At 38.1% G+C, this 17,625-nt stretch overlaps 1 protein-coding gene across 1 annotated transcript; it reads left to right on the top strand.

Annotated features, from left to right (window-relative positions):
• Nucleotides 1-536: 536 nt before the first annotated feature.
• Nucleotides 537-16,335, top strand: kat2a (K(lysine) acetyltransferase 2A). The gene is made up of 18 exons (XM_053515407.1): nt 537-850; nt 3,226-3,349; nt 3,965-4,110; nt 4,292-4,381; nt 5,692-5,873; nt 6,012-6,203; nt 7,374-7,480; nt 7,856-7,945; nt 8,053-8,189; nt 8,714-8,922; nt 9,491-9,617; nt 9,690-9,800; nt 10,521-10,664; nt 10,968-11,082; nt 12,555-12,591; nt 12,677-12,740; nt 12,960-13,044; nt 14,592-16,335. Exons 1-18 carry the CDS (start codon nt 641-643, stop codon nt 14,783-14,785), a joined length of 2,364 nt encoding a protein of 787 aa, XP_053371382.1. The 5' UTR covers nt 537-640; the 3' UTR covers nt 14,786-16,335.
• Nucleotides 16,336-17,625: the final 1,290 nt, after the last annotated feature.

Genomic DNA, 17,625 nt, shown 5'->3' with positions numbered 1-17,625 from the left:
GTGATGGATTGGCACCCTGTCCTGGGTGTACCCCGCCTCATGCCCTATGTCTCCAGGCCCCCCGGGACCCTGCCCCCCTCAGCCCCCATGGGACACTTTATCCTGTATCCAGTTAGCCTAATCTCTACTTTGGACTGTGGGAGGAAACCAGAATACCCGGAGGAAACCCACCGAGCTCCATGCCGCTTGTTATATATACAGTCAGACAAAAAAAAAGTTTCATATTATTATCATAATACTAATAATGCACCCAATGTAATTTGATAAAACTCCTCCTTCAATGATCATGCGATCACAACCAAATCTTGGTCCATATGGTCTCAAGACATTGAGGATGCAAATTAAAGAAACAAACATAAATAATGAATAATATAATTATATAAACAATAAAGTGGCCGACTTCCTGTTTTAATAAATCGGACTACATTACCCGTGGCGCGGGTTATAGGTGCTGCGCATGCGCACCGTGACCGTAGTGTGTCTCGTGGAGACGGGCGCGAGCGAGGCCTGAAAATAAACATCGAAGGAAGTTGATTAAGGCGCGCGTGCGTGCGTGCGTGAGTGAGTGAGCGAGCGAGCGGGAGGCGCGCGGGTTTGCAGGACGAGCGAGCGAGCGAGCGAGGTGGGACACGGCGTTGAGATGGCGGAGGCTGCATCCACACAAACCCGGCTTCAGCAAGGCCAGAGCGGGGGGTCAGCGGGTTCGGGATCAGCCTCGGGTTCCGGAAGCAGCGACCCGGCCCGGCCCGGTCTGAGCCAGCAGCAGTGGGCGAGTCAGAAGAAGGCGCAGGTCCGCGCTTTCCCTCGGGCCAAGAAGCTGGAGAAGCTCGGAGTGTTTTCGGCTTGTAAGGTAGCTGGAGCTAGCTGCTAATTTCACCGCTGCCTGCTAGCGCGTTTAGCTAACAACTTAGCTCGCGTTTGTGCACACAATGGACTGAATGGCAGGCTCATAAACAACATACGAGTATAACCTGAACATTAACACACACACACACTTCTCTGAATAATATATAACCTCATTAACACTGTGGGTTATAATATTCACAGTCACTATGTTCTCTTCATGTTTCAGACCAGTTAATAAAACTCTTATTTATTATCTGAAATATCAAGCTTATTAATATAATCATATAATAAAGCCAACATTAATCCCAACCTAGGTTATAACTGTTTAGTCCAAAATGTTTCATGTTGATAAGTTGGTATATCTAAAAAAATATATATTTTTTGCACCTTATAGGTTCAAGGCAAAATTGTATTTTCATTTCTATGATGTATTAATGTACTAGTCGTCTGTTCGTCCAGTGAAATGCTTTCTAGAACCTGCATGTCCCGCCTCTTTTAGAGTCACTGTGTCACTGTCAGACCCTCCGCTCCTAAAACACACGGCCTGTCGGTGTGTAAGGCTGGGAATCAATTCTGACTTTTCATCGTTATTTGACAAAAATCTGATTATTATTATTATTTCTTAATGCCTTTTCAAATCAGATCCAAGTCACTTTTTTATGTGGTCTTATATCGGATAAATGTCCGAACTTTGTTCATGAGACTTGAATGAGAACGTGCCGATTGGAAATGAAGGCATTTTTTTAATGATTTTTTTCCCCCCTGCATGTGTGTTTATTGGCGCTTGCTGGCGTCAGTCTGTACCGGCGGCTCGGAGATGTCATAGCAGTGATAAAACAGCTAAAGCGACACGTCTGGATTTCTTTCTTTGTTTTTGAACGCATAAAGCTAATACTTAAATTGGAGCTGAGTCGTATACGGTCTTAAATTAGATACATAATCGATATTCGGTCAACTTGAATGGGAACACGCAGATCGAAATTACTGCGACTTCTCGTCTGTGCGTGTGGCTCGGAGATTTTCAAGTGCTAAAGCGACACATCTTTTTTTTTTTTTTCTGGACCTCAGTCAACAAGTACAGCCTAATAACTGCTTGTCATCTTTGGGAGCAAAATCCTGAGGTTAAACTGTGTTAATTATTTGAAATAAATGTGGTTGTACGAGCTTGTGGCATTTTTTTAACTCGGATGACGTGAGAAAAGACTATGGGCACGGAATATAAATGTGTCCATGTTGGATAAAAATCTCTTATAATTGTGAGCGTGAACCTGTGAATTGGGTCTGATCCAGAATTGGACAACGTGGCTTGTAATCGGTGCTGCTCGATTAAAGTAAAAATCATAATCGGGATTATTTAACAGCACAGGACAACTCATTGATATTTAAAACGTCATCCATTTATTCAACTTTAATCAAAACAACCTGGTGTGAGTGAGTTTAACGAAGGACGAAAGTGAACTACTTTATAGTAAAAGGATATCACTTAGTATCTTGTTTCCCTAATTATCGGGAGCCGAAACTGTAATTAAAATATTGCAGTTCGAATAATTGTACTCCCCTGCCCTGGGCTTGTTGCTAAACCTTTTGCAGTTGCGTTAAACTAAGCTGGTTTGTTTTACGTTAAACAGTGTTCGAAGTTCAGTGTATAGAATCAAAACATGGCTGTGAAGCCATTTTGTTGGGACCTTGGGAGTGTGAGTCCAAAATGATCCGTGCACTGGTTATATCACAACTTCTGTTGGCCGCACTGTCTTATCAGCGCTTTTCGTTTAAGGCTACTGTCTCTCCAGTCACTGCTGTGAAGGTGTGAAGGTGTGAACCTGTTCTCTCGGTTCATTTGTAAAAAAACGAACGGCTCACTTGTGGTTTGCACGAAAGAAGAGAAGCGTGCAGTGATTCGTGATTATTATCACCCCATCATCCGGAGATCGCAAGTTTGATTTCCGGGTGATGTTGTAACCTCTCGCAGCCGGAGGCCTATAGAGGAGCTGATTGGTCTAACTCTCTGAGAGGGGAGGGATGAGGGGTACTTGGTGCGGAATAAGCGGAAACGCTGTCCTCAGAGTGTGTTACGCCGCCCCCAACGGTCGAAAAGATGTGGTCGGCTGGTTCGGAGGCAACACGTGATAGTCTTTTGCCCTCCCGACTGAGTGGTAGTAGTAGCCTCGATGTGGGAGCCCCCTAGAGCCCCGGAGAAATTGGATATGACTAAATTAGGAGAAAAAAAAAGGATTCTTGCATTCGTGGCTCGCAGGTCAACTTATAACATTTTTTACAGTAGCTTGTTGATAGACAAACAAAGTGTTTTGAATAGCAAGGAGAGGAAGGCAAAAAATAATGCATTTGTTTATTATTGAAGTTTTTCTTCTCCTCCTCAAGGCTAATGACTCGTGTAAGTGTAACGGCTGGAAGAACCCTCACCCTCCGACAGCCACCCGGATGGAGCTCCAGCAGCAGGCGGCTGATCTGAGTGAGGCGTGTCGTAGCTGTGGTCACTCCCTCGGTACACTTTTCTCATGTCCTTATTTTACATATATAAAATATTAAAATATTGTACTTGAGTAAAAGTCTTTCTTTGGGGCAAATGTTAAATATTACTCAAGCATACGTAAAAGTCCTCCATTTACTTGTGTACCTGAGTAAAAGTATGAAAGTACTCACCTTTAGATTTAAGTATTAAACGTACATAAAGGGCTTTTATTATCTCGCCGCTCCTTTTCTCTCTCGCTCTCTCTCTCTGCTTCCTGATTGTAAACCTGCTGTTTTTGTTGCTTTCCGCAACCAGCTCTACTTCTGATTTCAAACGCCAGTTATGTTTTATACACATTCACATTTCATACAAACTTAAATAATCCTTTTGATTGTGTAAAGCTGCTTTGCGACAATGTCAATTGTTATATGCGCTATACAAATAAAATTTAATTAAAATTGAATTATGTTGAAGCAAGTCACACAGTTGCACATAATATTCAGCAGGTGGTTGACTAAATTCATGTAAATATTCATAGTTTAATATATTTTTTATTTTCTTTTTTTATAGCTTCTGTAACTATTACAGGATTCATTTATTGTTCCTTGAGGCGACTTGGCCTTTTAATATTTCAATGTTTGTGTTTAGCGCAGCACGTGTCTCACCTGGAGAACGTCTCGGAGGACGAGATTAACAGGCTGCTCGGGATGGTGGTGGACGTAGAGAACCTCTTTATGTCCGTGCACAAGGAGGAGGACACGGACACCAAGCAGGTCTACTTCTATCTCTTTAAGGTAAGCGCACACAGATCAGATGTCGTACCTTGGATGGTAACCTGACGCGAGACTTGGACAGTGCACGCTTATGAATTAAGCTGGTGCTTTACACCACGGATGAAAAGGTGTGTGATGTAATTGATTTATGTGGTTTATTTTAGTTGTGCAAATGTTTGTTTGTTTTGTTTTTGTTCTGTAGCTGTTGAGAAAGTGCATTCTCCAGATGGGTAAGCCAGTGGTGGAGGGGTCGCTGGGAAGTCCACCGTTCGAGAAGCCAAACATAGAACAGGTGAATAACTGCCTGAGTGTGTGTATGTGTGTGTGAGAGAGAGAGATGTGTTAAGCTTCCTTATTCAGAAATTTCAGTTGATGAAATTTGTAACCAGAGTCTTTGTACTCACTCACACACACTCACGCAATCGCTCTTACATTCTCTCTATCTCTCTCTCTCTTTGGGGATGTCTCTTGTTTCCTTTCTTTCTCTTTCTCTCTCTCTCTCTCTCTCTCTGTCCACCTCTCTGCATCATGTGCTCCTTTTCTGTATGTCCCCTGCACTCTCACTCTGCTCTATGTCTCTTTCCCTCTTCATTCCCATGTGGTTGTCTCTCTGTCTACCTCTCTCTCTTTTACTTCTTCTGTAGCTATCCCTATCTACCTCTGTCTTTTTCTCTTTTTTAAGGTTTAAAGGTGCTTTATTGGCATGACAAATATTTACATTCGTATTTGGCAAAGATTAGTTATACAGTTCAATCTTGGATTGAGAGCAAAATTTGTTTGTAATCGTAAGCTCTCGTATATCAAAGCGAATTTCTCCCTTAAGAAATAATGGAAACGCGGATGATTTACGAAGACCCAAAAATATTCATATAAAAATAATTAATACAAAATGTAAAGTAAAAATAAAACAAATAAACCTGCAATTTACCTTTAAAAAGAACTGTGGCTGAAGTGAGACACGAGAGGGAGCAGGAAGAGGGTGTCTAATGACACTCAGACACTTGGGCACACAAGAAAAAAATGCTTCTCTCACGCACAGGGTCATAATGTTTATAGTGAACAGTACACGCGCGCGCGGATGTTGACTATGCAAGAGACGCACGCGCACTAAGACCGAGCATGGGAGATGATTACCCATAATCCCGCAGCATGTGCGTGAGAGAGAAGAACCATTGGCTCAGTTGTGATCATGTGATGCTCGTCAAACACAGCCTATACATACCGCTCGTTTATCGAGTTAAAAATTTAAAATATTGCCCATGTTTCAAAACCCTCGCAGACCAAGTTACTTGCAATCCAAGGTTTTACTGTAAGTCAAACGACAATAACAGGAGTAGATAGTTAAAGAAAAAAAGTATAGGAAGCGTAATAATAAATAAACGTATATAAAATAGGAGTACAGAGAATTAGTTAAAGTCAAATATATATGTTTTATAATGATGATGATAACAGCGATCAGTGCGTATTTGTGTGTACGTCTTTCGTTCTCTCACGTGCACTCTCACTCTCTCTTTGTGGCTCCTCCCTCTCATATTATCTCTCTCAGACTGGGACTGTCTCTCCCTCCTTCTGACTATGTCTCTCTCTCTTTGTCTCTTTTAGGGAGTGTCAAACTTTGTGCAGTATAAGTTCAGTCACTTGGCTCCTAAGGAGAGACAGACGATGTATGAGCTAAGTAAGATGTTCCTATTGTGTCTGAACTACTGGAAGCTGGAAACGCCGTCTCAGTTCCGCCAGCGCGCCCAGAAAGAGGACGCGTCTGCCTACAAAGTCGACTATACCAGGTGTGTGTGTGTGCTGGTTTTTACGCAATATTACTCTCTTATGAGTGCTCTGTATACTGATGCTGTTATCCAAAGCGACCTTCATGAGACGCGTGCGAGCGCGGCCCTGATTCTGATTAAATGTGTTTGTTTGTTCAGGTGGCTCTGCTACTGCCACGTGCCTCAGAGTAACGACAGTCTGCCTCGCTATGAGACGTGTCAGGTGTTCGGCCGCAGTCTGCTCAAGTCCATCTTTACCGTCACTCGCAGGCAGCTGCTGGAGAAGTTCAGAGTAGAGAAAGACAAACTGCCCCCGGAGAAGCGAACGCTTATCCTCACACACTTTCCCAAGTATGATGCACACAAACAAGCACCCACAGATACACTGCTCAGTCTGGGAATAGTCCCATGCTATAGGAGAAAAAAAAAAAAAAAACTCCATAGATGTGATAACCTTGTCATTCGGGTCGTCAGCTGACTTCATTTTATTGCCACATAACGTTGCTGAGTCTCGACTTGACCATCTGAAGCAACTCCAGATCAAAAAACTGCCTCCAGAGGTGTGTACAGAAGTGGTTTTCTTATAGACACACATCTGTTTACTCCCAATCAGATATGGGCAAATTATACAAATCCTGTATTTCTCTAGGGAAAATATTACTTAATTATACGTAAAGGTCTTTCATTTACTTGTGTACCAGAGTAAAAGTACAGAAGTACTCACCTTTAGTCAAATTTACTTAAGTATCAAAAGTACAAGTCTTGTATTATCAAGCTGTTTTTGTCGAGGTCTGCAGCCAGCTCCACTTCTGATTTCAAACACCCGTTACGTTATTAGGTGTGTCTCGAAGCAAAAGCAAGCCACAGTTGTGCATAAGAGTCAGCAGGTGGTTGACTAAATTCCCTCTTCAAATACTACACACTGCTATCGTTGGAGCCATGGAGAAATGTAGTTAGGTATTAAGTACTTACCTTACATTAATTTTAAATGAAGTAAAGGTTAATAAAGGAGCTAAAAAGGTAAATATGTACGTAAGTACAGTAACAAGTTAAATGTACTGTTACCTCCTTTGAGTTCTCATCACATTGTGTGTGGAAAGGCTCTTACTTTTACTATTAAACATTATGCCACTTCATCCAGTGTTTAAGTGATCTCTGATCACTGATATTCATGATTGATGTATTTATTTTATTTGTTTCTTTTTTTTTTACACTTCATCGAGCGTTTAAGTGATTTTTTTACCACTAATATTCATGATTTATTTATTTTTATTTATTTATTTGTTCATTTAGATTTTCCTGAGCACTATCTTTCCAGGTTTTAATAATGTGTGTGTGTTTTTTTTTTTTTTTTGTTTTTTTTTTTAATCCAACCGCATTCATTTAAATGTTTTCTTTGTTTGATGCTGGTGAATAATTTAAATTTTTTTTCTTTTTTTTTTTCCCACACATCAGGTAGTGCATGTCAAACTGGACTAACATTTCTAATACTTTCGTACTGTGTGTGTGTGTGTGTGATAGGTTTCTTTCTATGCTGGAAGAAGAAATCTATGGTGAGAATTCTCCTATATGGGACGCTGAATTCACCATGCCGGCTAACGAGTTAGCTCAGCTGGGGCCTCAGACAGGTTTGAATACTATTCTCGACATTGTGTATGTTTGTAGGTGGCGGTCGCACTTCCTTTATGAATTAAACTTGAATTTTTAATTCTTGAAAAGAATTATTTTTATTATCTAGCCTTTTGTAATTCAAATATTTGCAGTAACACTGAAACCTTCATTTTGTGTCCAAGATTATTTGACAGAACTGACAGTTCCTGAAAATTATGATGTTTATTTAATATTAGTGTAGATCCATTTTTATTTATTTACCCACAATATTTATTCAGTGCTGATATTATGGTATCTGTTTTTCAAATGATCCTAATTGCTTGTACAAGTTAGAGGGTGGTGTTGTGCACTAAATAATAAATTCTCAGCCATATTTGTTTTATTTTCTACAGTTTTGAGTCCGGTGGCGGTTTCTTGCTCTCCTCTGCGTAAAGGCGCCGGAGGCCCCGCTCTCGACACAACCTCCTCCGAAACCGTAACAGGTACAGCACAAATCAGTACACCGTCCAACATCATTTAGGTTAATAAATGTTAAGCCAATTAGAGCATAACAGCCCTTAATTTTTTTTATCTATCTTGTCTGGCGCAGGAGAGAAGAGGAAGTTACCGGAAGCTCTAACCCTTGAGGATGCGAAACGGATCAGGGTGATGGGAGATATCCCTATGGAACTAGTTAACGAGGTCATGATGACAATCACTGACCCTGCCGCCATGCTGGGGCCAGAGGTCAGTCAGTTTGTGTCTGTTGATCGCACACATCTGACCCCATATTGCTATTACGACAATGCTGTAATAGTGTGGATTTCACATTGTCTAAGGTGTGAAGTCAATTGTAACAGATCTGGAAACATCAAAGAATGGAATGAATACCGTTGCATTACATCGTTGTTTAAAATTTTAAAATTTCAAATTTTCTTTGAAATTTTACACCGTTTGATATGCAGTGAAATGCTTGTACAACTGTTAATGACCTGAAAATAAAAACTAGAGATTTCAAATAACCAGATACCAATTTTTACAATTACATACAATATTTTCAGCGTGCAAGTGAATGTATAAAATGTCTAAAGTCCAGTATATTGTGTGTGTAGGAGAAATAAGTCAGCTTTACCGGTTTCAATAAATCAGTCCAGTTTCAATAAAATTTGTCAGACTCACAATTACAGACTCTATTCCCCCCACGTAGACCTGCAGTGATGAAAGAATTTCTAAATTTTTCTTATAATTATCTTTCTGTCTCCGCTCCAAAGACAAGTCTCCTGTCTGCGAACGCGGCGCGGGATGAGACAGCACGTCTGGAGGAGAGAAGAGGCATTATAGAGTTCCACGTGATCGGTAACTCACTCTCCCAGAAGTCCAACAAGAAGATCCTGATGTGGTTGGTGGGCCTGCAGAACGTCTTCTCGCATCAGCTGCCCCGCATGCCCAAAGAGTACATCACGCGCCTGGTCTTTGACCCGTAAGTCTCTTGAGTTGTACTTCAGTGTAGATTTGTTTTGTGTCCTGTGACCTAAAGTACATGTTACTTTATTTTGGCCAAAATAAGTAAATTGCTGCAAATCCATGCATAAACAGTCAAGGATTAAATTAATTGGTAATATTTACTATGTGACTTTAGTCTGTTTTTCTATTAATGCACAAGACAATAGTTTGAATAACTTCACAAAATATAGTTGATTTTGTTACTTTACTCTTTAAGAGTGCCATCTCGTTCCTTGGTCTGTCTAGACACAAAGTTAAATTGAGTAAATCTCTCACTTTTTTTTTTTTTTTTTTTTTTCCTTGAACATGTTTTTCGTTATTTCTATATTTTTGGGGAAAATGTGTTTCCGTAATATTTGTGCTTTTACTTTTTGTCTCAGGTGGTCCCAGTCATTATGTAATCAAGGGCTATAGTTAAACAGCACACAGGCTTTATTCATTTTGTTGTGTAAATATTGATGTCAGATGTTTCTGGTAAAGATGATTCTGAACAAAATGCACTTTTCCTGCCTGACATCTTTGAGCTCTTATTTGTTTAATGACAGGAAACACAAGACTCTGGCTCTGATTAAAGATGGCCGTGTGATTGGTGGGATTTGTTTCCGAATGTTTCCCACTCAGGGATTCACCGAGATCGTTTTCTGTGCCGTTACGTCAAACGAGCAAGTGAAGGTATGGAAGAGCGCGAGCATTAGTTCTACACATTCTGACGTAGACACCTAACGTTGTGTGTGTGTGTTTCAGGGCTATGGCACTCATCTGATGAATCACCTGAAGGAGTATCACATCAAGCACGGCATACTTTACTTCCTGACTTACGCTGATGAGTATGCCATTGGATATTTTAAAAAACAGGTGCAACTCTCTCTTTTTCTACCCCTGTACCTCTCTCTCTTTCTCTACCTCGCTTGCTCTCACTCACTCAGTCACACTGTCTCACTCTTGTTCTTTTGCTCTCTCTCCCTCGCTTGCTCTTTTCCCCTTACTCGCTCTCCCTTGCTTGCTCTCTCTTTCTTGTTAGTTTCCATTTTCTTTCCAAAGCTCACGAAGTTGTTCTTGTGCCAGTGTTATTTTATTTATTTTCTTCGCTAATTATTTTTTTTAAACAATCATCATATACAAACCCATCTAAAAATTACTGAATGAAGTTTATTACTATTATTATTATTATTATAATTATTATTATATTATAGAACAAGAGAAAAGAAAAATGAGAGAAGAACCAAAAACACACGCGCGCGCACACGCTTCAGCGTACATACATTCCAATATACAATACATTCTAACCTATTTAAAATAATCATTCAGGCAATACTTGTAAATTTGTGAAATAAATAATCATTGGTTGTTATTTGTAACAGATCACCTCAGTAGAAACTTTTTCAGTGTGTCTTTAATCTTCTCTAGCTTAAGAAAGCTATAATAAATGTTAAATCCTATCTTTGAGACAGAAGGACATTTTTAATGGACTTCCAGTGTAAAAGTATTGGGACGTCTGGCTAACAAAGATGAGAAAGCAATAACGACCCCTGTTTGTTAGTGTCATCCTGTGTTTTTTAAATCTCCAACTCTCAGGGTTTCTCCAAAGACATCAAAGTTCCAAAGAGTCGCTACCTTGGCTACATTAAAGATTACGAAGGCGCCACCTTGATGGAGTGTGAGCTCAATCCCAGAATCCCCTACACAGAGCTGTCACACATCATCAAACGGCAGAAAGAGGTGAGTCACACACATCAGCCTGGACTCGTGAGAGAGAGAGAGACAAGAGACGCGCTTCACGCTCCTGTGGCGTCTGAGACGGCTCACCTGGCATGCCCCCAAAAAATTAATTTCACAGTTGACTGATCTGCTTTTACGTGAGCCGTGCATCATGATGTTCAGCACCATAAAAAAAAAAAAACTTGGATTTGTAATGCATTGAGGCGTCTCTTTATCTGAAGCCAAAAAGCTTCTTCAAGTGCAGGTTGAACCATGTGGATGCAGTTCCTGAGCGCAGGCTGTGTGTGTTTGTGTGTGTTTCAGATCATCAAGAAGCTGATTGAGAGGAAGCAGAGCCAAATCCGAAAGGTGTACCCGGGCCTCACCTGCTTCAAAGAGGGAGTGCGACAGATCCCAGTGGAGAGCATTCCAGGCATTAGTGAGTGTTTTAATAAAAAGACTGTTGAATACGACATTGCCACGTTTTCTTTTTTTTTCTTACTCGTCTTAGTCGTAGAACTTGATGTCATAAGGATGCCAGCATCAGGGTAAAGGGAAAATTTACCTTTTTTTTTTTTCCTGTGACTAAGACAAAACGTCACGGATATCAATGGACAGTGACGAAATCAGCATGCGCTATTGTTGACGAAAAGGAACTAGACTAAAATGTGGCTTAAAAGATAAAAACTAATAAAACATCTGTCTCTATTTTCATCAACATATAATTTTTGTCTCAATCCACTGCGATACGCCGTTCATTCATTATGACACGAGCAGCAGTGTTTCCCAGGTCACGGTGTGCGGTGTATCAGGAATGGTTTGCATGTAATTGTTACCACATGTTAACATGATTATGTTGTAATGTATTTTATTTTATTTTATTTAAAGTAAAATTACTTACTTTATTTATTTACATTTAATTTTATTTAGTCCAATCTAGTTAAACCGTTGCCAAACACATTCAGCTAACATGTTTGCAAATGATTGTGATGCATAGAAGCTACAGTATCTCTATAAGAGTCAAAGTGTGTAAATTCATAGAAAAAAAAAGTTTCAAAACACTGTATTGCCAGACTGCTCCTATTGCTTTTTAGTTATATGGAAGTGCAGCAGTTGTTTCGATTGTTAAAAATAAATATTTTTAGGTGAAAACATCAGATGAAAAGATGGATTTTAAATGGAAAGATAATTATTTTGTGAAAAAATTTTAAAATATGGTTTTAGCTAGACTAAATTGACTGTAGTGTTAATTAATAACAATCTTATTTCTAACATTTTACGTTTTCATTGACTAAAACTAGAAACTTCACACTAAATCTGAATAAAACTAGACTAAAATGTCCAGACTTTTAGTCGGCTAAAACTTGATTAAACAAAAATAGAATAAGATTGACTAAATATGATAAACTAACAGGGACATTTATCCTGGAACTAAGACTAAGACTTAAAATTTTAATAGCTGACAAAAAGTTAACACTAATTGTGTTGTATTGCTGACGGCAGTACCACAAAACAAGAGTTTTTTTTTTCTTTTTTTTAAACTCCTAAAGTGTCACCTTTTAACCTGTCATGCAAGAACAGCGAAAAGTTTTACAAACTGGACAGATATTCGGTAAATTGTTAAATCCTACAGATTGCCACAGTCAAGCAAGTGACCAAACAAATAACTTCCTGTGAGTTATGAGCGCCCCCTAGTGCCCAGAGAATCATTCATGTAACATTTGTTCCTCAAAAGAGCATCTTGATTTAAAAAATAATAATTTTCTCTAAACACTTTTCTTTTTAAACAATTTTATCAAGTCCAATTAAATGTTAATATCACACACTTTATACAGTTGATTTAGGATTAACGCTAGTCTTTTAAAGGAAGATGATGATTTAAGCCTTTTTTCTGTCTTTCTCACTATTTAGGAGAAACAGGTTGGAAACCCAGCGCCAAAGAGAAGAAGTAAGTGACCTTGTATCGTTGAGCTGTTTTGTCGATCATCCTGTTTATTATATACGTTCATCTTTAATTAGTTTATGTCTTACAGCAAAGAACTGAAGGATCCTGACCTTCTGTACAACATACTGAAAAATCTCCTGGCCCAGATTAAAGTAAGTAACATCAAGACACATAAAACTTGAAAGTTCACTTAAACATCCTGGAACAGACACATTTTTACATGGGATCTCAAAAAGCCTAAAATTGAATTTAGGGGGAAAAAATAAAATCTGAAACCCAGCCGAATAAATATCACCAGCAATTTTTGGATATAAGAGAAAAATTACCACAGGATATGAATAGAATTTTATGTGTGTGTTTGTGTGTTACAGACACACCCTGATGCTTGGCCCTTCATGGAGCCGGTGAAGAAATCTGAAGCTCCTGACTACTACGAGATCATCAGATTTCCCATTGGTCAGTTTGTCCTCTTGTAGCTATTGACAACCTCTATAAAACAACATTAGAAAAACACAACAAAACGACAGTACAGCAAAACATAACATGAAAAAAGCAAACACTTCTGTTTGGATTGTTCATAAATGTAATACCTCAAAGCATTTTATAAGCAAGTAGTTATGATTAAATTGAATTATACCCACAGCTGTAATCATGTAATAGTGTAAAAAAAAAAAAATCTAAAGGATCAAACATTACAATACTTTGTAAAAAAAAAAAAAAAAAAAAAAACTGCTAGAAATATTTTGTCAGCTTCTGACATGCGACACTTTTTTTTTTTTTTTTTGGAAATATTAATCCATAATATTAGATGATGCGAGTCAAATTGTAAGCACAAACTCAGTGTTAAAGTTTTTTAGGTTAAACACGCACATGAAGATGAATTTCATTTCACTCTCCCATATTCTTATAAAATTTGCATTTACAGTTCATCTTGTATAGCATTTTTATTAAGTTGTGTATATCATATTTGTTCTGTAATTGAGTTCCTGTGTTTCTAAGCCTGTTTGTTCTGGTGAATCTAAATATCAGTAACTTAGTAACCCAAAGCAGCCTAGAAATTGTCAGGGTTATTTAAAAAAAAAAAAAAATCCCTTCTTTAAATAACTGCAATCTTATTGTGTATTTAAATAATTAACCTAATATTTGTATAGTTGGTTTATATATATATATATACAGTCAACCTTCACAAAGTCGTGGTTCAGAGTTTTCCCGTTTGCGGATTTTTCCTTAGAATTGAACTAATAACTGTTCTCAACCCCTAGGATTTCATGGAAACTGCAAATATCCTCTGCAATTTATTTGAAATGCCAAGATATACTTTTTTTATGGGTTTTAACGCTAAACTGTTAAGAACAATATATAATTGACTAATTTCCTAACATAAATATTAAAGTAAATTCAGCTAGCTTTCAATTTAAAATATAATACTGTATAATGTAATATTTTTTTTGTACTGTTGAGAGAACACAAAGCAACCATAGAGAAAAAACTTACATTGGGATTGTGAATTATTACCGTATTTATCCTACTTACTGTATGCCAAAGAGAATGGCGGTGCATACCAAAGAAAATGTCCTTGCATGAATTACATTTACAGTCGGGGTGACATCGCTATTTCTGCATTTTAGCACTGCGGGAGACACAGCAGTACAGTACTTATTTATTTAAATAAATAGTACAATATTTATTTAAACTATAAAAATAGGCTTTTATTTTTGACCACATCCAAAATTCTCATTTATATATATATATATATATATATATATATATATATATATATATATATATATATATATATATATTTTTTTTTTTTTTTTTTTTTTAAACAATTCGAAGGTGCTATAAGAATGTAACCCCCACATTACTGGGGGGACTGTACATATTTTTAGGAGGTTTATTGTTGAGTATCCCTGATCCATACACATTAGCAAAGTGTTTTAAAGATGTTTTAAAATATGAACTTAATCTCCACCTGTGATAAAATACCTAACTCTGTCCATTAGACCTGAAGACTATGACGGAGCGCCTGAAGAACCGCTACTATGTGACTAAGAAGTTGTTCATCGCCGACCTGCAGCGAGTGATCACAAACTGCCGAGAGTACAACCCACCCGACAGCGAGTACTGCAAGTGCGCCAACACGCTCGAGAAATTCTTCTACTTCAAACTGAAAGAGAGCGGCCTGATCGACAAGTGACCCCCAGCGCACAGGTGGAAGGGTTTTAACGGGACGTGGCGCATAGAAACGACGGCAGAAAACTCTGCCCTCGTGTAGAGACGGATAAGAACGAACGATCTGCGGAGTGAGTGTGGGGGAGGAAATGCGCGAGAGGTTACCGGGCATCGGAGGACGTAATGAGGGTAAAATTTATGAACTTCCGGTTGGGTTGAGCGTGTATACAGGAGAGGGCGAAATTATTTGGACGTTTATTATTATTTGTCTGTTTTTGGCACATTATATATACACACATGCGCGCACACACACACACACTGTTAAGAGAACATTACATGTCTTATTAAGCCAGTTCGTAACAATACTATATATATTGTTTTATATCACATCGCTGTCGAATGCTCAATTCTGATTGGTCAGAAGGTTTTGAATTATTTCACCAGCTCTGTTATATCTACAGCAATCAGCCATAACATTTACCTCCATATTGTCAGATTCCTCTTGTGACATCTGGGACGTTCTGTCCCCTCAACTGGTGACTGTGGATCCTTTAGGTGCTCTAGGTTGTGTGGTGGGGCCTCCATAGATCAGACATGTTTATACCGGGCATCTTATGTGTTTGGGTGTTTGATCGAGTTGGGATCTGGGAAGTTTGCAGGCCGAAAAGGTGGCCTTGGGCCCTTTGCCTGCCGGGCCCCGTGCACTGAGCGTTCTTATGACTTCCTATCGTATCGTATCGAGTATAAATGTTTTTTTTTTTTTTTTGTGAGTTTTGCTGCTTTCGCTTTTCTTTGAGATCGGACGTGACGTGCGCACACATGCATAAATAAGCCCTGGATGCCCATGATCCTGCCACCATGTTTCTGATATGTAATTGATAATCATTTACATATGTTTCATATGTAATGTAGTTTTAATGTTCTGGCTGATCTGTGCTATATATATATATATATATATATATATATATATATATATATATATATATATATATATATATATACACATACATACATAGATACACACTACCACTCAAAAGGTTGGGATCACTTGCAAATTTCTTTGTTTTTGTTTAGTGATTTATTGTCTACATTCTACGACAATACTGAAGATTTCAAAACTGTGAAATTACACGTATTGAATTTGGTAATGTTGTAACAACAGCAGCAACAGTCAGTTGTAATTTTAAGACACTGAGGTCAGCCTTTCTAGATCAGTCTTTGCAAGAATTGTATTGTGTCAAGTGTGTTTGCAAAACCCACCAAGCACCATGATGATGAAACCGGCTCTCATTAAGATCAGCTCAGAAAAGCAAGACCAAAACGTATCTGTGCTGCAGAGGAGAAGTTTATTTAGAGTCACCAGCCTTAGAAATCACAAATTAACAAACGGCACCTCAGATTAGAGATGTTATGAAGACTTTACAGAGCGTAAGTAGCAGATACAGATTGCAGAATTGACTTCAGTATTGTTTTAAAGTGTAGAAAGAAATAAAAATTAGGAACAACCATGGAGTAAGAAAGTGATCCTAAACTTTTGAGCAGTTGTGTGTGTGTGTGTGATAAACAGCACTCTGTTGTACACACACACACACACACACACACACACACACACACACACAATTATACACATGTACACAGAGTCAGTAAAAAAAAAAAAAACACTTATTTACTTTTATATACTATCGTATAAAATTGTATAATTATCGTTAATGTATAACACATAGCAATAAATTTACCATTAAAATATTTATACGTTAGTTTTTTTGTTCTTCTGAAGTATAGTTTTTTTTTTTTTTTTTTTTGCTGACTCTACAGTACGTGCGTGTGCGCGTGTGTGTGTAAAATGTGCAAGTAATACACATTGTGTTTGGTAGACACGTCACATACTAAAAATCCAACAAAAAAAAGAGAGAAAAAACGTGTAATCACTGACATGAATTTTTCTTTAAGGATCTGTTTATTTTTTAGCATTTCTGTAAGGAGTCACCCGTGTCAGCACTTTGAAAAAAAAAACGGCTGCAACATCTGTCCTTATACATTCTCAGAAAGAGTTCAGGACATGAGTTGTACCTCTTCCTTAATGTATTATAACCTTCAAGAGAGACTGATAAGGGGACGACCGTTTATAGCTGCTTTAATATAATATAATATACGTTATAACAGAAACGACCTTGTTTCTTGGACGCTCCACAATATTGAAATCTTAACTACAGATCGTAAAGTTAAGAAAAGTGCATGTTGCTTCATAACTAGTAAAAAAAAAAAAAAAAAATCAGAAGAAATAAACTTTAAAAGGGTTAGTAGTAACCCCATGTAACAATGGCTCACATTGCACCAACCCATTAATGATTGATTGAATGATTGATTATTTTCTTGTGACGTCGTGTTCAGAACTTTTCTTATCTGTAACATCTCTTCACATGGGCTACTTCACTGCCTGCTGATTAAGCTTTCCTTTTTTTTTTTAATGGTTAGATAAGTGGTGTCCAGCTCTGCATATATGCTACAGATTCAGAGTTTACTCAGTAACATCTCTTAGCCATATTAAGGGTAAAAATTTTTATTCTTTTTTTCTTTGAGCAAGAAAATAAAAATAAATAAATAATGGTATCAATGTTAACAATGCATACTGCTCCTGGGGGAGACGAGGCCAGTTATCAGTCACAAGTGTTCTGTATTAATTGTCTTTATAAAATCGTATACATCAGGGTTTTTTGTTTGTTTTTTCTAATTATTATTTTTATTATTCTTTGCATTCCCATATGTGCCATTCCTTCAGTGAATCCATATGGAATCCACACTAACGGCTCCTTGCCCAGGCCATTGAGCTACTGTCGTTCTTCTCTGGACTGTAAGGTCACGGCT

Source organism: Clarias gariepinus, chromosome 16 (assembly GCF_024256425.1).
Source record: "Clarias gariepinus isolate MV-2021 ecotype Netherlands chromosome 16, CGAR_prim_01v2, whole genome shotgun sequence".
NCBI classification, from domain to species: Eukaryota; Metazoa; Chordata; class Actinopteri; order Siluriformes; family Clariidae; genus Clarias; species Clarias gariepinus.
This window is presented reverse-complemented; position numbering and strand designations above follow the sequence as displayed.